This window comes from Carcharodon carcharias, chromosome 3, assembly GCF_017639515.1.
Source record: "Carcharodon carcharias isolate sCarCar2 chromosome 3, sCarCar2.pri, whole genome shotgun sequence".
Classification (NCBI taxonomy): domain Eukaryota; kingdom Metazoa; phylum Chordata; class Chondrichthyes; order Lamniformes; family Lamnidae; genus Carcharodon; species Carcharodon carcharias.
The window spans coordinates 97,225,399-97,252,060 of NC_054469.1; the positions used below are offsets into that span (position 1 = coordinate 97,225,399).

General features: G+C 46.1%; 1 protein-coding gene across 4 annotated transcripts in view; it reads right to left on the reverse strand.

Moving 5' to 3' along the window:
* Window positions 1–26,662, reverse strand: part of vwc2 (von Willebrand factor C domain containing 2) — a 219,848-nt gene that overhangs the window by 169,008 nt on the left and 24,178 nt on the right. For all 4 annotated transcript variants that reach the window (XM_041184633.1, XM_041184635.1, XM_041184636.1 and 1 more), the window contains exon 3: window positions 151–280. In XM_041184633.1, coding sequence (XP_041040567.1) covers window positions 151–280 — 130 coding nt within the window. The remainder of the gene's footprint in view (window positions 1–150; window positions 281–26,662) is intronic.

Below are 26,662 nucleotides of genomic sequence, written 5' to 3' on the forward strand. Positions count from 1 at the left end.
ATATATCCTATAGAATATAACAATTAATTATTGTCAAATAAATTCCTTTTTTACAATTAGTTTATGTAGAATATTTGATTCTTAAATTGCCACTTAGGCACAGTTTAAAAATAATGAAAACAGAATGGGTTATTTTTGGAAAGCACATACCATCTTTGCAGATAGGGCAGCACTGATCAGGTTCATATACTGGATCCACACATTCAACCTGAGCGCATTCCGCTAGGGAACAGTGCACTTCTCCATTGGGCTCACAGCGGCACTTTTCGCAGGCAGAAACCTAAAACGGAAACAGCATTTGAAAGTGACAGGACTAAGCTCACTTTATATGAAGTACAGAACCGGACATAGTGAGCACTTTATGAAGATCTTTGGGATAGGATTTATAGCTCATAAATGAGTGAATTGACCTTAAAGCTTCCTAGTGTCATAGCTCTGCATTGTGCATTTTGTTCGTATTATATGCAAAATTTGAATGACAAGGATTATGCAAAGAGCTGAAAAGGTAGGCTTAATGTTGTACAATATTCTTTTCCAGATTGGATACACTGTAAACAGAGGCAGGGACAGTGCCAGTTACTTGATTTTCCACCATGTGTTTAGAATGTCAACAATCTGAACATTACTTTCAAAAAACTTTTTAAAGGAAAACAGTTTTCATAATTAAAATGTGATAATACCATCTATATCAAATGTGAATGTTATTTAATTGAAATAACATAAGATCAAAGCAATAATTCTAAGTTGCTTCAAAGATCACACTGCCTGGGGTGGGAGCATTCTGGAGGGTGGGATGGTGGGGGGGAATAGGTTAGGGAAGCAAGTGAGAATGTGAGCACACCTGGGTGATCATTCAATCTCAGCAAATATTCTCAAATAATGACGGGCGGTGTCATAATTGCTGGATTTTTTTCATTAACAGATGCATACACTAAGATCGTTTTATTAAAAATTATCTGCCTACACAATTCCACATGATCAATTGTGACAAACGTAAACTTGGAATAACTCCAGCAAAGACAGCAACGGCCATAAAAGCTATTGCACTATAAATACACATGATTGGGAACATTAACTCTTAAGACAGTGTTGCTTTACATATTTACGTGTAAGTGAAATTGTTCAAACAAACAATAAGTGAATATGATAGTGAATAACGTCAAGGAACTGGATAAGCTGGACTTGGATATCACAATTTTGGGCAAAAGCTGTCTTTTTCTATATGGAAATACATATTCTTTACTTTGTTCTCAGGATATGGGCAACACTGGCAAGGTCAAATTTTTGCCCATCCCTAGTTGACCTGGGAAGATAGTGATGGGCCTTTCCCCTAATTACCAATTATTTGCATATCTTAGAAGATGGCTAGGCCACTATAGACAGCATTAAAGATCAGCTATTCAGTGTGACCTAGTGTTACATGCAGGGAAGACCAGGTATGATTTGGCAGGTTCCCTTCCTTGATGGACATGAGTGAACCAGTTGGGCTTTTGCAACTTTCAAAGTTCTGATGAAGTATTAATCCAAAAATGGCTGCAGATTGACCTATGTGGCTCTGCCAATTTCTAGTTAAAACTTTCATGGTCCTTTTGCCTGGAACAAGCCACAAAGTACCAAGTTTATCGAATTCATTTCTGTAACTTGCCATGCTGGAATTTGAGCTCATGATTCTTGGGACTACTAGTCTAATAGCATAACCATATACTTTATCTATTCCATTGTCAGAATGCCACAGCCAGAAGCAACCAGGAGAGTAGGCATGGCAGCTCCATGCTTCAGTGACCACAACTTGGATATCCTGGTGTAGACACAAAGGACATCCTCTACCCAGTGGGCTGCAAGATGTCCCCCAGCCCGACCATAAGGGTATGGCTGCATATAGCGCAGGTGATGAGCACTGACACACATAGTTGCTGTGCTGCAAGAGGCTCAGTGACTTGCTATGTTCTGGCAAGGTGCGTGAGACTTCGAGCTAATTGGTGTCCCCTCTTGGATTGCAGCCTGAACCTGCACAGTTTCTGGGGGACAAAGGGCGAAGCTACTCCTTGACCTTGGGGGAGTGTGTGCCCAGCTCACTGACACAGCACCCAGTGCTAATGTGTAAGGCTGCCAAAGAGGAGATGCTGTTTCAATCGATGTAGAGGAGATTCCTTTCACCACACAGCACTGCACTACTTCATTTCCCTTTCTCTGTTATCCTTGCAGGAGAAGCAGGCACATTACATCTGTGAAAGGGGAGGAATGGGAATGGGACCCCAGCACTGCAGTTTGTTAGGACTGAAGAGGAGAGATCGCTAGTCCCCTATCGTGAGAGCATGTTAATGATGACTAATCTCCTATTCCAGGTGCACAACGCCTTGAAAGAGGCCTATGCAGGAATGGTAGGGTGGTGGTTGTCATGGTGGTGAGAAACATTTTTCTCTTCCTTTCAGGTGTTAAGGAATGTAAGCTCTAACAACCTATTGATAGCAGCGCCCATCCAGGACCCTCCACCCCTTCCCATCCCTCTGACCCCATCCTGTCTTCTTATCCAACCCCTTGCCGTGTATTCACCTTACACCCTGATATTCCCCTATTTGATGATGAATGTTCTGTACTCAGCAAAGGAATCAATTTCATCCCCTTACGTCTTCCCCTCAATAAATTGGCACGATGCTGAACTCTTTTTCTGTCACCTTCACCTCCGTACTCACTTCTTTGGGCAGCAGTCCTCCCCCTGTTCAACTGATCCTTTCGCCCACCTCCAGTATTCTCCCTCTACCTGGACACCTCCCTCTGGCCTCTTACCTTCTCTTGATCTTTTCATTGAGAACTTTTGGCATGACATCAGCTGTCTTAATTTCTCTGCTCCTCTCACCCACTCCACCCTGTCTCCTTCTGAACTTGCTGCACTTCATTCCCTCAGGTCAGATCCTGACTTTGTTATCAAACCTGCTGACAAGGATGGAGCTGATGTTGTCTGGTGTGCTGACCTCTACCTTGCAGAGACTGAGTGCCAACTCTCAGACACTTCTTCCTCCCTCCCCCTGGACCATGACTCCACCACCAAACATCAAGCTATTGTTTGCAGGACTGTCACTGACCTCATCTCCACTGGAGATTTTCCTTCCAAAGCTTCTAACCTCATGGTCTCCCAACCCTGCACAGCCCATACCTACCTCCTTCCCAAAATCCACTAACAGAACTGTCCTGGTAGACTAATTGTGTCAGCCTGTGCTTGCCCCATGGAACTCATTTTTCCCTATCTTAACTCCGTTCTCTCTCCCCTTGTCCAATCTCTTCCCATCTACATCCACAATTCCTTTGATGCCCTATGTCATATCAACAATTTCAAGTTTCCTGGCCCTAACCACCTTCTCTTCACCATGGACGTCCAATCCCTATACACCTCCATCCCACACCATGATAGTCTGAGGGATTTCTGCTTCTTCCTTGAACAGAGGCCCAAACAATCCCCATCCACCACCATTCTCCTCCACTTGGTTGAACTTGTTCCATCACTGAACAATTTCTCCTTTAATTTGTCTCACTTCCTCCAAATAAATGGTGTGGCTATGGGCACCCGCATGGGTCCCAGTTATGCCTGTCTCTTTATGGGGTGTGTGGAACATTCCTTGTTCCAGTCCTACACGGACCACCTCCAACAACTCTATTTCAGTACATCGATGACCGTATCATGCCGCTTCATACTCTCATCTGGACCTGGAAAAACTTAGCGATTTTGCTTCCAATTTCCACCCCTTGCTCACATTCACATGGACCATCTCTGACAATTCCCTTCCCTTCCTTAACCTCTCTGTCTCCATCTCTGGTGATAGACTGTACACCAATATGCATTACAAGCTCACCAACTACAGCTACCTCGCCTACAGTACCTCACACCTAGCTTTCTATAAGGACTCTATCCCGTTCTTTCAGTTCTTCTGCCTCAGTCACATATGTTCCAATGATGCTGTCTTCCAAAACAGCGCTTCTGACATGTCTTCCTTTTTCTTTAGCTGAGGTTCCCTCCCCACTGTGGTTGACAGGGCCCTCAACTGTGTCTGACCCATCTCCCGCATTTCTGCCCACACACCTTCCTCTCCCTCCCAGAACCATGATAGCGTCCCCCTTGTCCTCATTGTTCATCCCACCAGACTCTGCATTCAAAGAATCATCTTCTGCCACTTCGGCCAACTCCAGCATGATGCCACCACCAAACACATCTTCCCCTCACTGCCCCCATAAGCATTCCATAGGGTCCATTCCCTCTGTGACACCCTGATCCACTCCTCCATCACCCCCAACTCCTCATCCCCTTCCCACGGCACCTTCCCATGCAATCGCAGATGGTGCAACAACTGCCCTTTTACCTCCTCCCTCCTCACTGTCCAAGGCCCTAAACACTCCTTTCAGGTGAAGCAGCACTTTACTTGCATTTCCTTCAATTTGGTCTACTGTATTTGCTCTCCCAACGCAGTCTCATCTACACTGGGGAGACTAAACAGAGACTGGGTGACTGCTTTGCAGAACACCTTCACTCAGTCCGCAAGCATTACCCAGACCTTCCTGTCGCTTGCCATTTCAACACACCATCCTACCCTCATGTCCACATGTCCGTCCTTGGCCTGCTGCAATGTTCCAGTGAAGCTCAATGTAAACTGGAGGAACAGTACCTCATCTTCCGATTAGGCACTTTACAGCCTACCGGACTTAACATTGAGTTCAACAACTTCAAAGCATGAGCTCTCTCTTCCCTCTAGACCCCTTTCTCTCAATCCAGTTTTTAATTAATTTATTTGTTTTATTGATTATTATTTAATTTTTAAAATTTATTCATTCATTTTTTTATCCTTTTCCCCCAAACCCCCCTCCTCCCATAGGGCCTCCTGTCACTTCGTTTTATGTTTTGCTTTCATCTAGTGTGACCCCTATTCTGCTATTAACACCTTCCACTATCTTACCTTTATGCCACTATCAACATCCTCTTTAGTCTTCAAAACTACCATTAACACTCCCTTTGTCTTATGTCCATGACATCTTTGTCAATCTCTCCTTAGCTGTCACCTATCCCTGGCCTTCTAACTCATTCCACCTGCTCCACAGCCCCCTCCTTAAACAGTATAAAATATTTTTACTTCTCTTTAGCTTTGAAGAAGTCATATGGACTCAAAAAGTTAACTCTGTTTCTCTCTCTATGGATGCTGCCAGACCTGCTGAGTTTTTCCAGCATTTTCTGTTTTTCTTCCAGATTTCCAGCATCCGCAGTATTTTGATTTTATTTTTATGTGATGGTTGTATTGGCAGAGATATGGCTTGGTTGCCACCCATGTGAAAGCTCAGGCATCGTCCAGTGCCAGGCATGTGTTCTGTCATCAACTATATGGGGCGCCTTCAACTGAACTGCTGCTCAGTCAATAGTTCCCTTGCAACAATGGTGCCCTGCACACACTCCTCACCACATCTCTGGTCTGTCCTATACTATGTCTCTGTAGTCCATCCTGCAGTTTTGCCTCCTCTGCCTAAGTACCTTAACCCTTCTTCTCCATCCTCTTCCTCCTCTTCCTCCTCCTCCTTGTGCTCTGCATTCTTAAGTGCCCCAGTCCTCTGCTGCGCCATGTGTAGCATGCAGTACATGACATCCATTCAGGAGACCCTGGCAGGCAAGTATTGTAGTGCTTTAGGGCTTCACTAGAGTGATCAAGGTCTGCTGTCCTGGTGTGCTAGTGGCTCTCGATGTCAATCAACCATCTTCAGCTGCTTCATCAGTGACCTTCCCTCCATCATAAGATCAGAAGTGGGGATGTTTGCAGATGATTGTACAATGTTCAGCACCATTTGTGACTCCACATATACTGAAGCAGTCCGTGTCCCTATGCACCAAGACGTGGACATCATCCAGGCTTGGGCTGACATGTGGCAAGTAACATTTACGCCACACAAGTGTCAGGCAATGATCATCTCCAGAAAGAGAGAAACCAACCATCTCCCCTTGACATTCAATGGCAATACCATTGCTGAATCCCTCACTATCTACATCCTGGGGTTGCCATTAGAGGTGCGCGATCAGCGAGGGGAAACTGCAGCCTGAGTGAGCCAGAGACCTAGTGAGTATATTTAGGAATTTAATTCAAAGTGGGAATTCAGTGCATGGGGGAAAGAGGTGCATTAGGTAAGATTTACTGCAAGAAGTGCTACTTAGAATATAGTGCAGCGAGTTGGGTAATTAAAGGAATTAGGGAAGGAAGGGAAAGAGGTGCTCTCTTTCTTTCTGCTTTCTAGCTTCCTCAGCCTTCAGCAAATGGTCATACTCCAGTACAGCAGAAGAAGCTAGTTATTTGGTGAGTATCTGGTAAATGACTAAGGTTTATTCCATCCCTAAGGTTCAAAATAGTCTAGACATTGGTTGTAAGGTTAATAAAATATATGTTAAAAATGTAATATATATAATTGTATAAAATAATCAAATAGTTAATTAGAACAAATTAAGGATATCAGGACAGGGGATGTGTCACAGCTGCAGTATGCGGGAACTCCTGGATGTCAGTCTGATCCAGGGCAAACACATCTGCAGTAAATGTTTGAAGTTTGAGCAACTTCAGCTCAGAGTTTATAAGCTGGAGGCTGAACTACAGACACTGTGATGCATCAGGGAGGGGGAAAGTTACCTGGATTCTTTATGCCAGGAGGCAGTCACACCTGTTAGGACAGGGCCTTCTGATTTGGTCTGTGGTCAGGGGCAGGACAGTGTGACTGCGAGTGAGGCAGGTAAGGGGACTCAGTGGGCAGGAGCACAGGAGCCTTAGGCTTTACAATTGTCCAAGAGGTTTGAGGTTTTATCCGCTTGTTTGGATAAGAGTGGGGGCTGCAGGATGGTTGAGTTAACTAACCATGTACAGGAAACTATTCAAGTGGAGGGACCAAAAAATAATGTAGTGGTAGTAGGGGGACAGTAAAATCAGGGGGATTGACGCCGTTCTCTGTAGCAAAGAGCATGATTCCAGATGGGTGTGTTGTCTGCCCGGTGTCAGGGTTTGGGATATCTGCTCGGGGCTGGAGAGGAATCTGCAGTGGGAGAGGGAGGACCCAGTTATTGTGGTCCACGTAGGTACCAACAATGTAGGCAGGACAAAGATCGAGGTTCTGCATAGTCAGTAAGAGGACCTAGGTATCAAATTAAGAAGCAGAACCTCAAAGGTCATAAACTCTGGATTATCACCTGAGCCACTTGCAAATTGGCATAGGGCAAAACAGATTAGGGAGATGAACGTGTGGCTCAAAGACTGGTGTGGGTGATGTGGGTTCCAGTTCCTAGGGCACTGGCACTTGTACTGGGGAAAGTGGGATCTATGCTGTTGGGACTTGAACCGTGCTGGGGCTGGTGTTCTTGTGAGCCACATAACTGGGGAAGTAGAGAGGGTTTTAAACTAAATAATGGGGGTAAGGGACCAAATTTGGGAAGATGTAGTAAATCAAAGAGCAGAGACAGACAAAAGTAAAAGGTATTATTACGGGAAATGAAAAATAGACCATGACAGGAAGGGATAGAGAGTACAAATCTAACAGTAAATCAACAGATGAAACTAAAGTTATAAGAATGGTAAAAGAATGAAACTAAAAGCTCTGTATGTGAATCCACATAGCATTTGAAACAAAATAGAGGAATTGAAAGTGCCCATAGAAATAAATAATAACGATTTGATAGCCATTATGGAGACATAGCTGCAGGAGGACAAGGATTGGGACCTGAATATTGAAGGGTACAGGATATTTAGGAAGGACAGGAAGTGAGGAAAAGGTGGAGGGGTGGTTAGTTAATAATGGTATTAGTGCAACAGAGAGGGATGACCTAAGTTGAGCAAACCAGGACGTGGACATGGTTTGGGTAGAGATGAGAAATTGTAAAGGCAAGAAGTTACATGTGGGAGTTGTGTATAGGCCGCCTAATAGTAACCACATGGTAGGGTTGAGCATAAAAAAAGAAATAATTGCAGCTTGTCAGAAAGGCATGGCGATAATCATAGGAGATTTTAATTTACATATTGACTAGAAAAATCAGATGGACAAAGATAGCCTAGATGAGGAGTATACTGAATGTTTTTGGGATAGTTTCTCAGAACAGCAAGCTGTGGAGCCAACCAGAGGGCAGGCTATACTAGACCTAGTATTGTGCAATGAGATGGGAGTAATTAATGATCTCACAGTGAAGGCACCCATAGGTAGCAGATACCATAATATGATTGAATTTAAATTCAGTTTGAGGGAGAAAGGGGTGGATCTGAGACTAAGGGTGGAATTTTCCCAGAATTGCACTGAATGTGGTAGCAGGCGGGCAAAATGGAGTCCTACCCGCCGATGAAAATAGCGGGTTTTAACGCCGTATCATCTCAAGCCTGCCTCATTATTTATTCATTCCCGGGAAACACACTGTTTCCATGGCGGATGGGCTCTCATTCACCCGCCCACCATCCACCCCGCTGTTGCATCACGTTGGCCGCCATCTTTAAAAGGGAGCCACCAGCAAAGCACTCATCACCCCACTTCACCACCACTGTCCGGGAGACATGGCCAACAAAGGCAAAAAGACTGCAGCCCCCCACTTCAATGACGGGTCCCTTAAGCGACTGCTGGATGCCATGGAGGCCCAACAGTATTTGCTCTACTCCTGCTCTGGCTGCTAGATGGGTAGCAATGTCACCAACCCAGCTTGGGAGCCGGTGGCAATGGTGGTCAGTGCAAATGCCCTGCAGAGAAGGACAGCCACCGAGCACCGCAAAAGGATGAATGATCTCCTCTGTTCCGCCAGGTAAGTTACTCTTTTCATCATTCCCAACTCATACACTCACAAACCCATCTCACATCCACAGGGCACTCACTCACTGCCAGTGCAAGGGACATCACCATTCATTCTTTCATGCACACCGTTATTGTCCTCATCCCGTCCATGGAACCACTCACCACCCACACAAGCCAGGCATACTTATCATCTGGCCCGGCAGATACACTCTCCCAATCTCTATCCATGCAGGATAAACTGGCTCACAATAGGAGGGAGAAGTCACAGACAGGTAGAGAGATGCTGGAAATCAAAGCTTTGACAGAATTCGAAAACAGAGTCATCCAGCTGGCTGGCAATGACCAGAACAGGTCCTGTGCTGACGGTGAGGTCGGCGCTGCTCTACCAAGTGAGGATCCAGCAGTGCAACAGCCATCAGACAACCATGCTGTGAGTGATGTGTTCTCTTTTACAGGCCACTGCCATGCATTAGTTATCTCCCCTTGCTTACAGAGGCACATCTGCCAAACAGCCGACAAGCATCCATGACCCAGGGCCTCCAATCAAGCTCCAAAGAAACCTCTGAAGAGGGATCTGAAGGCACCCTCCCTAAAGTCCGGTTACAGCGCTCACCCACACCCTCCACCATCGCAGAGACACACATCTCGGTGGGACTAGCTTTTCAGTCACCTTGTGATCACAATCTGGGGAGCACATCGCACTTTCTGATCCACAGTATGTGGAGGCAGGGACTTCCCAGGTCCTTGGCACTCAGAGGATTTCTGGAAGCCAGAAAGTTACTGAGTCCGAGTCAGATGACGAGCCCCTGGAGTTGGTCATGTCACAGTTGCTGGGGCTGCAAAGGCAAGCTCGGGGACAACAGGAAGAGATGTACGCTACACTCCTCAGATTGCAAGGCACAATGGAGGAGTCCATCTGTTTTCAGGCTAAGGTGATAGCGCCAGCATTGCAATGCACCAAGGTCAACACTGGCAGGATGGCAGCCAAAATGGAGACGTTAGTCCAGGACGTCATTCCTGCACTGCTGCATGGGCTTAACTCCGTCAATGATGTCATAGTTGGCCTCCAACAGTCTGTTCGCGAGAGGGGTGCTGGGCACCTCAATCTCATTCCAGCTACCTCTTCCACTCACGGAGTCAGCCAGGGGCACACATAGGGTGGAGGATCAGCTGGTACACGCTCCAGGGCCACTCACCCAGCTGACACTGGGAGTAACCGGCCCATCCGAATCCTATCTTGCCGGGACCTCCGCAAATCCAGCTGCCACTGCCACACAGCAGGACCCCGAAAGCAGGCCTGGGCTCACCAAGTCTCAGCCCTCCAGAGGACGCCATCACAGACAGTTTCTCGCAGTCAGCAGCCTGCCTCCTCCTCTACTGTGGATGTCCAGGGAACACCAAGATGTAGCGGCAGGGTTAGGAAAGTTAGGTAAAATTAGTTGCACAGCCTGGCCAAAGGTGTTGATCACTTGTACATACTGTTCATTATTGTTGATAAATTCCCAAGAATGTCACCCTGTTTGTGGGTCCTTGTTCTGATGAGCAGTGTTCTTGTCATTTGGATGTGAAACCTTTCTGCACAAGATGAAAGGCCTCTTCCCTGTGCTCTGTGTAGCCTTCAGACCACACTGATGGTACAGCCCCACACTCCCTGGAAACATCACTGATACCTGCACCTTGGTGGTGCTGGTCATTGCTGCCAGAGTGTAGCGGACAGGCATCACAGAGTTTTCTCATACCCTCTGTGTGCTCTCAGCATCTTTAAGGTGGGACTGGTCCCCATCACATCAGCATCTGTGACCAGTGATGCTGTGCACCAGCTCTTGAAGGGCTGAAGTGCTGAACGTAGACACAGCATCAGAGTTTCATGTCTGAGTCTCAGATGTCTCTGATCATGGAGCGCAAGCGAGCTGCCTTTGGCTAGACAGGAGTCAGACATTCTCAGAGGCTATATGAAGGCCTAAGGAGTGCCCTCACTACATGTTGTCATCATCCTCCTGCGATCGAGCGACTATTAGGGCCACTGCATCTCCATGACAGGAGCATTTTCACAGAGGGTATTGGCGCTGCCAAAAGCCAGACTGGAGTCAAATGTTCACAAATGTGATGTGAGGATCTAACTCACTACATGTCGTCATTACCCTCCACAAATTTGGCAACAATGAGGGCCTCCCGAGTGTACCTGCCTCATCAACCCATTGCAACATCCTCATCCCCATCATCCTCACCAATGAGGACCCCCTCACCCTCATCCCCATCAGCATCCTCCTCATCCCAGGAGACGTGCACCTCCTCCATCTCCTCCTCAGCCAGCTCCTCTCCCCGTTGCAGTGCCAGGTTATAAAGGGTTCAGCAGATGATGACGATGCATGACACCCTCCGCGGACTGTACTGCATGGCTCCACCAGACTGATCCAGGCACCGCAACCACAGACTGATGTCTGCTCCACAAAGTTGCGAGTTGTTGCATGAGCCTCATTATAGCATCACTCTGTTACAGTCTGAGGCCACCGCACGGATGTGATCAGCCACGGCCTCTGCGGGTAGCCCTTGTTCCATAAGAGTCACCCTGCAGCCTCTTGTGGACCTTGGAATACTGCAGAGATCTACAAGCAACTCAGGATGTTGACATCGTGCACACTCCCTGGAAACCATGCACATACCTGCATAATGCGTTTCTGGTGGTCTCATACCAGCTGCACGTTCAGTGAGTGGATGCCCTTGCGGTTGATGAAGTCCACTGAGTGTAGCGATGGAGACCTGAGTGCCATATGAATGCAGTCAATAGCATGCTGCACCTGTGGGAATCCTGGGTGTTCCAGTCCCAGGCAAAATGCACAATGCAGTATTCCATGCAGAAGATGGCATCCATGACCTCATGCGCAGTCATCGACTACACTGGTTCTCAGTCATCTGCAGGAATGGCAGGCGGCATCTATGGACCCTGGGTGTTGCTAGGCGCCGACCAGCCACGGCTCGTTGTTGCTCCTGGGAAGCGAGTGCGGGAGCCCCTGCTGCCCCTTCTTCATGAAGTTACTGCTCCTGCATTTGTGTGGCCAGGTGTCTCAGTCACTCTCTCCTCCGCCTTCTACGGTCTCTGTAGGCCATTAGGCATATAGCTAGGTCAGCAGGATCCATGATCCTGACGTAGTCCTCCTGCTGCATGAAAGAGAGAGAGATGTGGTTGCCATGGCTGTACTTAGCACCTTTCCTGCCCCTTAATGCTGGTCACCCCGCGGATGGCCAGAGAATGTTATCATTTATTGCAAGGGGAATTGAATACAAAAGTAGGGAGGTTACACATCGGTTGTATAGGGCACTAGAGGGACCATATTTGGAGTACTGTGTACAATATTGGTCACCTTATTTTAGGAAGAATGTAAATACGTTGGAAGCAGTTCAGAGAAGGTTTACCAGACTAATACTTGGAATGGGAGGGTTGACTTATGAGGAAAGGTTGGAAAAGCTAGGCTTGTATCCTCTGGAGTTTAGAAAAGCAAGAGGCAATTTGATTGAAACATATAAGATCCTGAGGGATCTTGACAGGGTGGATGTTTCCTCTGTGGAAAAATCTATAACTAGGAATCACTGTTTAAATATAAGGAGTGACCCATTTAAAACGGAGATGTGGTGAGATTTTTTCACTCGGAGGGTCGTGAGCCTTTGGAACTCTCTTCCTGAATAGGAAGCGGAAGCCGAGCCTTTGAATATTTTTCAGACAGAAGTGGATAGATCCTTGGTAAGCAAGGGGGTGATAGGTTATTAGGGGTAGGAGGGATGCAGATTTCAGTTACTATCAGATCAGCCATGATCTTATTAAATGGCAGAGCAGGCTCAAGGGGCTAAATGGCCTACTCCTGCTCCTTGCTCGTACGTTCATATTGACCATAAACTGAAATGGACCAGCCATATAAACACTGTGGCTACAAGAGCAGTTCAGAGGCTGGGAATTCTGCGGTGTGTAACCCACCTCCTGACTCCTCAAAGTCTGCATACCAACTAGAAGGCAGTCAGGAGTGTAATGGAATATTCTCCACTAGCCTGGATAAGTGCGAATGGGGGAGTTCCATGGGAGTCCGGGAGATATCAGTACTATAGTTACCCAAGAGTTAGAAGTGGCTTTAATTCTTCTAACATTTTCTGGATAACTATTACTGTTAAGACAGTTGGAACCATCTGAAATTTGTGATTTAAATTGGAGTTTCTGTTGGTTCCCATTGAAGGGCGCAGAAGTTTAAACTTACTGGGCATTTGCCATGCAATCCTTACACTGGGACTTCTGGGGACAGGGGGCCCCCAGCACATCTTTGGGGTACCCCCAGGTATGGCACCATGAAGATCAGAAGTTATGGGCCAAGGTGTTCAGATTAGCATGGATAGAAGATTGGTTTCCTGGCAGAAAACAAAGAGTGTGCTTAAATGTGTCTTTTTCTGGTTGGCAGGATGTGATGAGTGGAGTCCTACAGGGCTCTGTGCTGGGGCCTCAACTTTTTAAAATTTATATCAATGTCTTAGATGAGGGGAGTGAAGGCATGGTAGCATATGACACAAAGATATGTAGGAAAGTATGTTATGAAAAGGACATAAGGAGGTTGCAAACAAATATAGATAGGTTGAGCGAGTGAGCAAAAATCTAGCAGATGGATGTGGGAAAATGTGAAGTTTTTCACTTTGGCAGGAAGAATTAAAAAAGCAGAGTATCACTTAAACGGAAAATGGCTGCAGAATGCCGAGGTGCAGAGGGATCTAGGTGTTCTTGGGCATGAGTCCCAAAAAGATAGTATGCAGGTACAGCATGTAATTAAGAACGCTAATGAAATGTTGTCCTTCATTAAGAGAAGAACTGAACATAAAAGTAAGGCAGAATTACCTGAAAAAACTCAGCAGGTCTGGCAGCATCGGCGGAGAAGAAAAGAGTTGACGTTTCGAGTCCACATGACCCTTCGACAGAACTTGAGTGAGTCATTGGACTCACTCAAGTTCTGTCGAAGGGTCATGAGGACTCGAAACGTCAACTCTTTTCTTCTCCACCGATGCTGCCAGACCTGCTGAGTTTTTCCAGGTAATTCTGTTTTTGTTTTGGATTTTCAGCATCCGCAGTTTTTTTGTTTTTATAAAAGTAAGGCTGTTGTGCTTCAGTTATACAGGGCATTGTTGAGACCACATTTTGAATACTGTGTGCAGTTTTGGTCTCCTTATTTAAGGAAGGATGTAAATTCATTGGAGGCGGATCAGTGGAGGTTTACTAGATTGCTACCTGGAATGAGCAGATTGTCTAATGAGGAAAGGTTAGACAGACTGGGCTTGTTTCCACTGGCATTTAGAAGGGTAAGGGGTGACTTAATTGAAGCATATAAGATTCTGAACGGTATTGACAAGGTGGACGTGGAAAGGATGTTTCATTTTGTGGGTGAGTCCAGAATAAGGAGGCACTGTTTTAAAATTAGAGATCGCCCTTTTAGGGCAGATATGAGGAGATTTTTTTTCTGTCAAAGGGTTGTGCAATTATGGAACTCTCTACCTCAGAAGACGGTGGAGGCGGGGTCATTGAATATTTTTAAGGAGGAGGTAGGTAGATCCTTGTTACATAAGGGAATCAAAGGTTATCAGAGGTAGATAGGAACGTGGAATTCGAAACACACACAGATCAGCTGTGATCTTATCGAATGGCAGGGCAGGTGCGAGAAGCTGAATGGCCTACTTCTGCCCCTATTTCGTATATTCATATGTTTGTAGATTTCTAATGAAATGTTAGTGGTTCCTAACTGGATCATAAAGTACTTGTAAAAACTCTTACAATTTGTTTTTATATTCCTGGCTAGTTTACTCTCATATTTCATTTTTTTCCCTTTTTGTCAATTTTTTGCTGGCCCTTTGTTCCCAATCCTCAGGCTTGCTATAATATTGTGCAATATTATAAGCATCTTATTTTAACCTAAAACTACCATTAACCTCTTTAGTAAGCAATGGGTGGATCTTTTTTGATGAGTTTTTGTTTTTCAATGGAATATACTTTTGATGAATATTTTGAATTGTTCCTTTAAATGTTTTCCACTATTTATTTACCACCATACCTTTCAGTCCATTTACCAAATCAACCTTAGCCCGCTCTCCCCCTACCTATATCAATGGCTTTTTAAAAATATATATTACTTGTATGTGATTGGAGTATGTAGTGTTCAAAGTTAATGTGGAATTCAGTTGTATTATGATCACTATTTCCCAGTGGATCTTTTCCAATGAAATTACGGCTTTACCCCTAGTTGGTTCCATAAGGAAACTGTCACAAGAGCATTCTCCAAACTCATCTTTCAGGCCACTTTTGCCAAATTGACTTGTCCAGTCCCTATAAAGATTGAAGTTCCCCACGATTATTGCACTGTCTCTGTTACAAGCTGCAGTAATTTCTTGTTTAATGTTCTGTCTATGGTCTAATGGCTGTTACCAGGCCTATAAACTACTCTGACCAGCATTTTCTGAATTTTGCTATTCTTAATCTCCCATCATGCTGATTCTACTTTCTGATCTTACAGTCATAGAGTCATAGAGTCATACATCACAGCAACAGGTCCTTCAGCCCATCTTGTCCATGCCAGCCATCAAGCACCTATCTATTCTAATTAAATTTTCCAACACTTGGCCCATAGCCCTATATGCTATGGCATTTCAAGTGCTCATCTAAATCCTTCTGAAATGTTGTGAGGATTCCTGCCTCTACTACCCCCTCAGGCAACGTGTTCCAGATTCCAACCACCCTCTGGTTGAAAAAGAATTTCCTCAAATCCCCTCCTGCCCCTTACCTTAAATCTATGCCCCGTGGTTATTGACACCTCCGCTAAGGGGAAAAGTTTCTTCCTATCTACCCAATCTATGCCCCTCATTATTTTGTATACCTCAATCAGGTCCCCGCTCAGCCTTCTCTGCCCTAAAGGAAACAACCCCTAGCCTATCCAGTCTCTCTTCATAGCTGAAACGCTCCAGCCCAGGCAACATTCTTGGGGTCGTGAGCTCCCTCCCCCATCCCCACCCCATTTCTGTTTCACCCTTCCCTTTTTTTTTTCCAATAAATTATAAAGATTTTCCTTTTCCCACCTATTTCCATTATAAAAAAAAAACAAAAAAACCCCCCACTAGAGCTATACTTTGAGTGCCCTACCATCCATTCTTAACTAGCACATTCGTTTAGATAATATCACCAACTTTAACTTTAACACCTATGTGTTCTATTGTACTATTGTCGTTGACATCTTTTGATGATCTGCTTCTATCACTGCTTGTTTGTCCCTACAGCCACACCCCCACCCCTCCACCTCTCTGTCTCTCTATCTCTCCGCCCGCCACACACACACCTTAAACCAGCTTATATTTCAACTCTTTCTTGGACTCGAACTCAAGTTCTGTCGAAGGGTCATGAGGACTCGAAACGTCAACTCTTTTCTTCTCCGCCGATGCTGCCAGACCTGCTGAGTTTTTCCAGGTAATTCTGTTTTTGTTTTGGATTTCCAGCATCCGCAGTTTTTTTGTTTTTATTCTTGTGAATCTCCTCTTCACCCTCTCCAGTGCAATCACATCCTTCCTATAGTGTGGTGATCAAAACTGCATAAAGTACTCTAGCTGTGGCCTAACTAGCGTTTTATACAACTCCAACATAACCTCCCTGTTTTTATATTCTATGCCTGGGCTAATAAATGCAAGTATCCCATATGCCTTCTTAACCACCTTATCTATTTGCGCTGCTGCCTTCAGGGATCTATGGACAAGGTCCCTCTGACCCTCTGTACTTCCTAGTGCCCTACCATTCATTGTGTATTCCCTTTCCATGTTAGTCCTCCCAAAATGCATCAGCTCACACTTCTCAGGATTAAATTCCATTTGCCACTGCTCTGCCCATCTTACCAGCCCAACTATATCATCCTGTAATCTAAGGCTATCCTCCTCACTAGTTACGATACCACCAATTTTCATGTCATCTGCGAACTTACTGATCATACCTCCTATATTCACCTCTAAATCATTAATGTACAAGACAAACAGCAAGAGTCTGGCACTGATCCTCACGGTACACCACTCATCACAGGCTTCCAATCGCAAAACAACCTTCGACCATCGCCCTCTGCCTCCTGCCACTAAGCCAATTTTGAATCCAATTTGCCAAATTGCCCTGGATCCCATGGGCTCTTACCTTCTTGACCACTCTCCCATGCGGGACCTTGTCAAAAGCCTTACTGAAATCTATGTAATCTAAATCAACTGCACTACCCTCTTCTATACAACTAGTCACCTCCTGGAAAAATTCAGTCAAATTTGTTACACACCATCTCCCTCTGACAAAGTCATGCTGACTTTCCCTGATTAATCCCTGCCTTTCCAAGAGAAGATCAACCCTGTCCCTCAGAATTGTTTCCAATAGTTTCCCTACCACCGGTGTTAAACTCACTGGCCTGTAATTACTTGGTTTATCCTTCTAACCTTCTTGAGGCATGATCCTTTCTCACTAATGTCCTTTAGTATCAGGGCTACCCCTCATCCTTTTCCATTCGGTCTGACATTTTGAAATACCCTGGAATATTTATTTCCCAATCCTGGTCACCTTGTAACTTGTCTCTGCAATGGCGATTCGATCCAAACCATTAACCTCTATCTGTGCGACTAGTTCACCTATCTTATTGCAGATGCTTCACGCAATCAGATAAAGAGCCCTTAATTTCAGTTTTTTACTACTATTCCCTAAATGGACTTTACTTGCTGATGCATTATCACCGACAAACTCCCTGTCTCTTCCTGTCCCACTTTGCTTGTCCTTACACACATTGCTGCACTGTTCTATTGAACAACCTAGAAGGTATTTCCACTTTGAAGGATAAGGACTGCAGATGCATGGGACCACTGCAATCTACAAATTCCCCTCCAAGCCATACACCATCCTGACTTGGAATTATATAGTCATTCCTTCACTGTTGCTGGATCAAAATCCTGGAACTTCCTCTGAACAGCAATGTGGGTGTATCTACACCACATGGACTGCAATGGTCCAAGAAGGCAGCTCACCACCACCTTGTCAAGCAATTAGGAATGGGCAACAAATACTGGCCTCACCAGTGATGCCCACATCCTCTGAAAGAGTTGAAAACACTTTCCTGCTGAATTCCAAAATCTCCCTCCATCTAAACCCTCCCCTATATCTCTAGGTTGGTCTGAGTGAAATGCTTATCATTCTACATTCTATAGCAGAGAGTGATTGATATTTAATTGAATGTCGGAAGATGGGAAAATGTTCAATTTCCTAGTACTGACATTCCTTATACTGATCCTGTTCTCTCACATGCGTGAAACAAAATCACCAAAGTTGTCAACAGTATTTACCTTTGAAAACTCAATCTCCCACTGAAAATATGACACTCATTCTGCCACGATTTTTTCAAATATATAAGTACATTGTATTTTTTTTAATTTGGAAAAAATTAGCTCAACAAAATTAGAACCTCAAACTACAATAAAGGGAACTTGGCCATAAATTGTATTTCTGTAATTTTGTGCCATTTTAATTCCATCAATAGAAATATTGATGCAAACAAATTACAAAAAAAAACCGTGCAAGTAGCTAACAGCAGTAGAACCTAGAAGCAGAGCCTCTGCCGTAGAACAGCAATAATGTTGTACAGAAACTAGAGAAAGAAAATTCATCAAAGCATATTTCAGCTGGCCATTCAAAGCCATATCCACCAGTAGCCATATGGTATAAGAGACAAAGGCAGGGATTTTCCTTGAAGCATGAGGGAAACTGGTCTAAACTGGGATGATGACATTGCAAAGGACTGTGAGCGCCTCTACCAGTGATTGCTCCATGGCCAGCTTTCACAAGGAGATTGTACAACCTGCCCAGTCGTCCAACTGTTCTGCAACCCACTAACAGCCTCATTAGTTTGCAGTCTGTGCCCAAGGGGTGGAAAGCTCTGGAGTCATTGGTGGCACTTTCAGGCCTCTGCGTTACTTGAATGGGCAGAGAAGCTAGAGGCCCGACACCAATCCTATCAATGTGGCTGCACCTGAACTGTCTCAGCTGCACAGGAATGGTCACTTCATACATGGTTTCCCTAATGTGTTGCCACATCCCTTGGCCACTCCCCCCACCTCACACGTGCTTGTGCGCTACCTTCAACCGCCATGCAGCCCTTGCACCCCGCCACCCCCCCCCCAACGCCCCAACAGCAGGGCCGCCCTTGCTCCACTCCTGCAACACGCCTCAACCTTTAAGTCCAAAAGGCAACCTGGGCAAGTGCACCAGAATATTACTGTGTTGCCTTTGAGTTCTCCTCAAAGTGCAGCCTGCCAAGTGCACGCCTTTTATATGCTGTTGTGAAAGGAGAGAAAGGAGTGGGCTGACGATCCAGTCCGGGGGTATGGTTCTGGTGGGCTGGCCTAAAAATGATATGCAGATGTGTTACAATGATGTTCTCAATGTCCGATAGCAGGAAACATGGCACGCCATCTGTGGGTGGAGCAGGCGATCGCAAACTGGTTTCACGACGTTGTGAAACTGGTTTTGGCCTTCTCGCCATATTGTCTGCTCACGCCACCAAACATGCCTGATGCCAGCATGCACGTTAAATCCCTGAAGGGTACCCTCTTCACATAGCCTCTGTGAATGTCTGACTCCTGTCTGGCTGAGGGCAACTTGTTTGCGCTCTGTGGTCAGGGTCATATCATAGAGACGCAGCCATGAAACTTTAAAAGCATCTGACCCTTTGTCCACCTTCAGCACCTGACCTCTTCAAGAGCACAGAGCCACTGGTCACAGATGCTGAAGAGAAGGGGGCCAGCCCCACCTTAAAGGTGCTGAGAGCGCACAGAGACAATGACGGAACTCTGTGACACCTGCCCTCTACACTCTAGCAGCAATGAGCAGCACTGCCGAGGTGCAGCCATCAATAATGTGTCCAGGGAGTTTGAGGCCAGGCAATCACTTTGGTCTGAAGGTTGCACAAGGTACAGGGAATATGCCCGGGACTGAGACACCTGCCTTTATCTTGTGCAGAAAAATTTCACATCTGAGTGACATGAACACTGCTCATCAGAACAAGGAGCCATAGGCAGGGAGACATAATTGGGAGTTTGCTGACAATAGTGAACAATATGTACAAGTGATTAACACCCATGCCCAAGCTGTGCAAATACATCTTCTTAACTTCCCTAACCCTGCCACTACATCTTGGTGCTCCCTGGCCATCTACAGCAGAGGTGGAGGCAGCCTGCTGACTGCTGCACCCTGTCTGTGATGACCTTGATGACCTTGGTGGGTGTTCTCTGAGGGCTGAGACCTGGAGGGCCCCAGCCTGCTTCGGGGTCCTGCTGTATGGCAATGGTACCCTCCTCGGCCTGTCAAGTTGGAGTTGCTGAGATCACAGGAAGAGGGGATTTGGATGGGCTAGACACTTCCGGAGTGACCTGGATGGATGGCCCCAGGGACTACACCTGCTGACCATCCCCTTATGGCTGCCCAAAGGCCTCTGGCTGACTCCTTGAGGAGAAGGGGTAGTTGGAGCGAGATCGAGCTGCCCCGCACCCTTCTCGCGTAAACACTGTTGAAGCCCAACTATGGCATCAGCAAAGGAGTTGAGACCGCGCAGCAGTGCAGGAATGATGTCTTGGACCAAGGTCTTTGTGGCAGCCTCCATCTTACCAGCATTGTTCTCAGTGCATTAGCATGCCGGCGCTATTACCTCAGCCTGAAGGCGGATGGACTCCTCCACCTTGCCTTGCAATCTGAGGAGTGCAGCGGACATCCCTTCCTGATGTTTCCGAGCTTACTTTTACAGCTCCAGCATCTGTGACATGATCATCACCTGACTCAAACTCAGCAAATTTCTGGCCTCCAGCAGTCCTCCGAGTGCCAGACACCTGGGAAGTCCCTGCCGCCGCCTGCTGTGGATCAGACAGTGCAATGTGCTCACCTCGCGGCTACTGTAAAGCTAGGTCCCAACGAGATGTATGTCTGCGCTGGTGGAGGGTGTGGGTGAGCACTGTGACAGGACATCAAGGAGGGTGCCTCCAGATTCCTCTTCAGAGGTTTATTTGGGGCTTGAATGGAGGCGCTGGGTCGTGGACTCCGTCTTCTGTTTCCCAGATGTGCCTGCAGAGGCAAAGGGAGCTAATTAGTGCATGGCAGTGGCCTGTGAAACAGGACACATCACTCATAGCCTGGTTGTCTGATGGCGCTTGTACTGCTGGATCCTCACTTGGTAGACCTCTTTCAGCACAGGAACTTTCCAGGTCGTAGCACACCAGCTGCATGGTTCTGTTCACAAATTCCATGAAGAAGCATTCCTGCACCGGTTTGTGACCTCTCCAACTTGCTGTGTGCTAGCTTGTCCTGCATGAATAGAGATGGAGAGTGTAAGCAGGACACCTGCCAGACCAGATGATAAATATGCCTGGTATGCGCGGGTGGTGAATGGTCCCACGGACAGAATGAGGACAATGAAGGTGTAAATGGTGATGTCCCTTGAACTGGCAGTGATTGAGGGCCCTGTGGATGTGTGATGGGTTTGTGAGTGTCTGATTTGAGAGTGATGAGAAGAGTGACTTACCCAGGTGGAGCGAAGGAGATCATTTATCCACTTGTGGCACTGGGTGTCCATCCTCTTTTGAAGGGCCATCATTTCCCAAGCCAGATTAGTGAGGTTGCTGTCCATCCTGTGGCCAGTACAGGGGTAGAGGACATCAAGGCAAGCCTCCACAGCGTCCAAAAAGCACTTGAGGGACACATCATTTAACCTGGGGGCTGCAGGCTTTTTACCTTTCAGGGCCATGTCTTCCCCGCAACAGTCGTAGGCTGGAAGCATTGAGAGGTGTGCGCGCATCTAGACTTTAAATATGGCGCCCGGCATGCTGAAGCGGTGAGGTGATGACGTGGTGGGCAAATCAGAGCCTGCACACCTTGGAAACGGCATGTTTCCTGAGAATGCATAATTAATGCGGTGGGTTTGGGGTGGTATGGCTTGAAAAGCCACAATTGCAGCCGGTGGGTAAAATGCCATTTTATCTGCCCGCTACCACACTTAGGTGCAAATCTGGGGTGATTCCGCCCAAAGGCATGGATTTTCCTCTTCTAATTCCATAGTGGCTTTGAAACATGTTTCTAGATTGGTGGTGGGGAATTGCTACTATATATGTAGGGTGGGCTCCCAATGGAATCCTTAGTAGCAGCAGGAGCTCACTAATGAATCTCAGAATTGTTACTGTGCAGAAGGAGGCTGTATAGCCCATTGTGTCAGCAGCTGCTTTCCAAATGAGCAATCCAGCTAGTGCCATTCTCCCACCGGCACCCTGCACATTCTTTCTTTCCAGGTAACAGTCTAATTCCCTTTTGAATGCTTCAATTGAACCTGCCTCCACCACATTCTCAGGCAGTGCATTTCAGTCCCTAACATGCACCATGTGAAAAAAATTTCCTCTTGTCATTTTGCTTCTTTTGCAAATTAAACTCTGTGCCCTTTCATTCTCGGTCCTTTCATGAGTGGGAACAGTTTCTCCCTATCTACTCTGTCCAGAACTTATATGATTTTGAATGCCTCCATCAAATCTCCTCTCAGCCTTCTTTTCTCTAAGGAAAATAGTTTAACTTCTTCAAACTATCTTCTTAATCTGAAATTTCTCATCCCTGGAACCAGTCTTGTGAACAAAAACAGAATTACCTGGAAAAACTCAGCAGGTCTGGCAGCATCGGTGGAGAAGAAAAGAGTTGACGTTTCGAGTCCTCATGACCCTTCAACAGGACTAGGTGAATCCAAGGAAGGGGTGAAATATAAGCTGGTTTAAGGTTGGGGGGGGGAGGTGGTGTGGTAGTGGAGGGGGGGGTGGTGTGGTTGTAGGGACAAGCAAGCAGTGATAGAAGCAGATCATCAAAAGATGTCACAGACAAAAGAACAAAAGAACACATAGGTGTTGAAGTTGGTGATATTATCTAAACGAATGTGCTAATTAAGAATGGATGGTAGGGCACTCAAGGTATAGCTCTAGTGGGGGTAGGGGAGCATAAAAGATTTAAAAATATTTAAAAATAATGGAAATAGGTGGGAAAAGAAAAATCTATATAATTTAAACACCTATGTGTTCTTTTGTTCTTTTGTCTGTGACATCTTTTGATGATCTGCTTCTATCACTGCTTGCTTGTCCCTATAACCTCAGGTGCAGGGAGATGCAGTGGAGGGAGGGAAGGGTGGACAGAAGGTGGCGTTCAGGTGCAGGGAGGTGCGGTGGAGGGGAGGGTGGAGGGTGGTGTTGGAGTATACAGTGGGGCGATGGAGGGGAGAGGGGGTGCACAGAGGGTGGTGTTCAGGTACATGGAGGTGCAGCAGAGGGAAAGGCATAGTATCCTGGGCATGGTGGCCCTGTAAAGGTGGCAAAGGCGATTGGTTTCAAGAAGGGATTGTAAGATGGATGATGGACCTACAGGGCAGAATCAGTGCTGTCAGTGTAGGGGTGCTGAATGTTGAATTGTGGGGACAGTCACAGTCAAAGTGAGGAGTTGTATTTGGCATGGGGGCAGGTCCAGAGTCAATGTTGGGCATTTGAAAGCCTCATGGGATGAATCATGAGAGTGAACAAAAGCACTGAGGAGGATAATAGGAGGTTCACAGTCAGAGTGGGAATTTGGATGGTCAAGTTATAGGCACAGGGCGAAGAAATGAATTGTAGAGGGAAATGGTAATAGGGTCCAGGGTAACAAGGGGAGGTTCAAGGGTAACAGAGGGGAAAGGAAAGGTTATGTTGGGTGGGTCAAGAGTGATGGGGACAGGGAGAGGTTAGAAGCTGCAGGTATGGATCACTAACATCTCATGTCAAACACAGATTCTTTGAATGTAAAATCGATTGAAGGAAAGGAAGATTAGTTAGTCTGCACTGAAGTGTTGTTTTTGGCTGCAATGGAGTGCTTCAGTTGGTGTTTGGTGACTGAGGGAGGAGGTGCTCCTTTCCTTTTCTGCCTTTGCTCAAAGAAGAGCAGCAGCTTTGGTAAATAGGAGCTGGTGAGTAAATTGGAAAAGTGTAATACTTTTAAAGTTCCTATACTTGGATTTAATTGCAAAGCGCCAGGAATAAGGAAAATTTAGGGCTAATATAATAAAGTAAATATAAATAATCCAAGGTAGAATAAAGTTAACCCAAGGGAAGCATTGTTAAGACATGGCAAGGCAGCTCAGTCGAGTGGAATGAGTGTCCTGTAATATGTGGGAAGTCATGGATGCTACCGGTATCCTAGCTGACCACATGTGCAGGAAGAGCAGTCAGCTGCAGAAACTTGAGCTCTGGGTTTCAGAGCTCGGTGGCGGCTGGAGTCACTGTGGCACATCCACGAGGCTGAGCGCTACATGGATAGCATGTTCAAAGAGGTGGTCACACCGCATTTTAAGGGCCTGGAGACAGAGAGGGAATCAGTGACCACCTGGCAGTCCAAGAGAAGTAGACAGATAGTGCATGAGTCCGCTGGGGTCCCACTCACAAATTGGTTTTCCATTTTGGAAGCTGGTGAGGGTGCAGGTTCCTCAGAGGAGTGCAGACAGAGCCAAGTTTGTGGCACCATGAGCGGCTCAGCTGTACAGGAGGAGAGAAAGAAGAAAGGCAGAGCTATAGTGATAGGGGATTCATTGGTTAGGAGAACAGACAGGTGTTTTTGTGGCCATAGACGTGACTCTAGCATGGTATGTTGCCTCCCTGGTGCCAGGGTCAAGGATAACTTAGAGCGGCTGCAGGATATTTTTCTGGCAGAGGGTGATCAGCCAGAGGTTGCAGTCCACATTGGTACTAATGACGTAGATAGAAAGGGGGATGTAGTCCTGCAATCAGAATTTAGGGAGCTAGGTAGAAACTTAACAAGCAGGATCTCTAATGTAGTAATCTCTGGATTACTCCCAGTGCTACTTGCCAGTGAGTACAGACGTAGGAGGATAAGTCAGATGAATGCGTGGCTGGAAAGATGGTGCAGGATGGAGGGCTAAAGATTCCTGGGGCACTGGGACTTGCTCTGGGGGAGATGGCACCTGTACAAGCTGGACAGGTTGCACCTGAACAGAGCTGGGACTGAATTCCTTGCGGGGAGTTTTGCTAGTGCTGTTGGGAGGGCTTTAAATTAACCTGGCAGGGGTGTCAGAATCAAGAAAAAATATTAGAGAGGAATACCAGGGTGCACAAAATACTGGGAGAGACAGATAGCACTCTTTGACTGTACTTCCTTAAACTGCAGAAAGACCACATCTAAAAACGTGCTATCCACATAACCCTCAGCCTCGCGGATGCACCGCTGTGTCTCCAGCTGACACTCAAGCTCTGAAACCCGTCGGTCAAGCTGGTCAAGTCAGTGGCACTTCCTGCACATGTGGTCATCCAGACTGCAAGGAGCATCTAAGAATTCCCACATGCTGCAGCTCGTATAACACAGGGGACTGAGCTCCCTTGCCATACTTCTTGTTTGTTTTTAATTAAAAGACTGTTTCCTTAAATTTAAGCTCTGCTCAGTGAAGTCTCGCTCTTTACAGCCCTGCTCTGCTCAATTTGTCATTCAAAATCAAGAGTGCTCTCTACTCAGCAGAAAGGCACGCCTAAAACTGAAATTAATCTATAAAGTGGATGATGTTGCTGATGAGAACTCCAGCAGTACATTTCAAAATTATTTCCAAAATTGTTTACAGGCCTCGGGAAGTTAAAAACCGAGAACCGTATCACCCTACGAGATGATGCTATACCAATTTGCCTCCTTACACCAAGGAAAGTCCCTCACCCACTCTTGGACAAAGCCAAAGGTGAAACTGAAAAAATGCAGCAGCAAGGAGTTATCACACCAGTCACCACATCAAAACAATGGTTTTCAGGAATGCTTATGTTCCCAAAGCCAAACAGCTCTATCAGAAGCTGCGTGGATTTAACTCAACTAAACAAATCAGTCAAACCTGAGTTCCACCCAATGACCTTAGTGGACGAGAGCCTTTCCAAACTGACCAAGAGTATTTAATTTACCCATCTACTTCACTGATGTCCTTTAGGGAAGGAAATCTGCTGTCCCTACCTGGTCTGGCCGACGTGCAACTTCAGGCCCACAGCAACGTGGTTGACTCTTAAATGCCCTCTGAAAAAGGGCAATTAGTAGTGGGCAATAAATGTTGGCCTAACCAGTGACGCCCACATCCCATAAATGAATTTTAAAAAATTGTCATTTTGGATGTGAGCCTCAGTTTCACTTGTGCCTTTCATTCTTAAGTCTGAAGAAGCTGTTGAACTCTTCCTTGAATGTTTACAGTTCATTATGCTTGCAGCTCTCTCGCTCTCTACTAAAGTGACCATTCATTATGTGTGCCCTGGAAAGCAAGTGTCACAGGGCTATTTTATCTTGGAGTGCATCACTGTTGAGGCCTATTTCGTCTCCCTCTGATGTCCAAATTTCCATTTTCCAGGATAGGTCATTGGAGGATAATGATCATGAGCAACAATCTAATTGATTCTTTTCACCACTCTTGTTGAGAAGCATTGAAGTAAATATTGTCATAGCAGCAATCAATGAACTTAGCACTCCAGCCAGAACTTTTAGGATGGCAGTTTTTCCCTTCACTCCACCCAAAGAGTCAGCCTTATCTTTTGCACTGATGTGCTGGGCTCCTCCATCAATAAGGATGATTGGTGATGGTGAGGTCAAGTATGTCTTTCCCTCATGTTGGTCCCCTCACCACTTGCCACAGACCTAGTCGAGCAGCTATGTCCTTTAGGACTTGGCCAGCTCAGTCTGTAGCAGTGCTACCGAGCAGCAGCACAGAAAAGGAGCTCTGTCCAAGTTTGAATGCCTGGCCCATTCTAAACTATTTCTCCTGGAACATCTGAACTTCTGTACGCTCGCCTACAA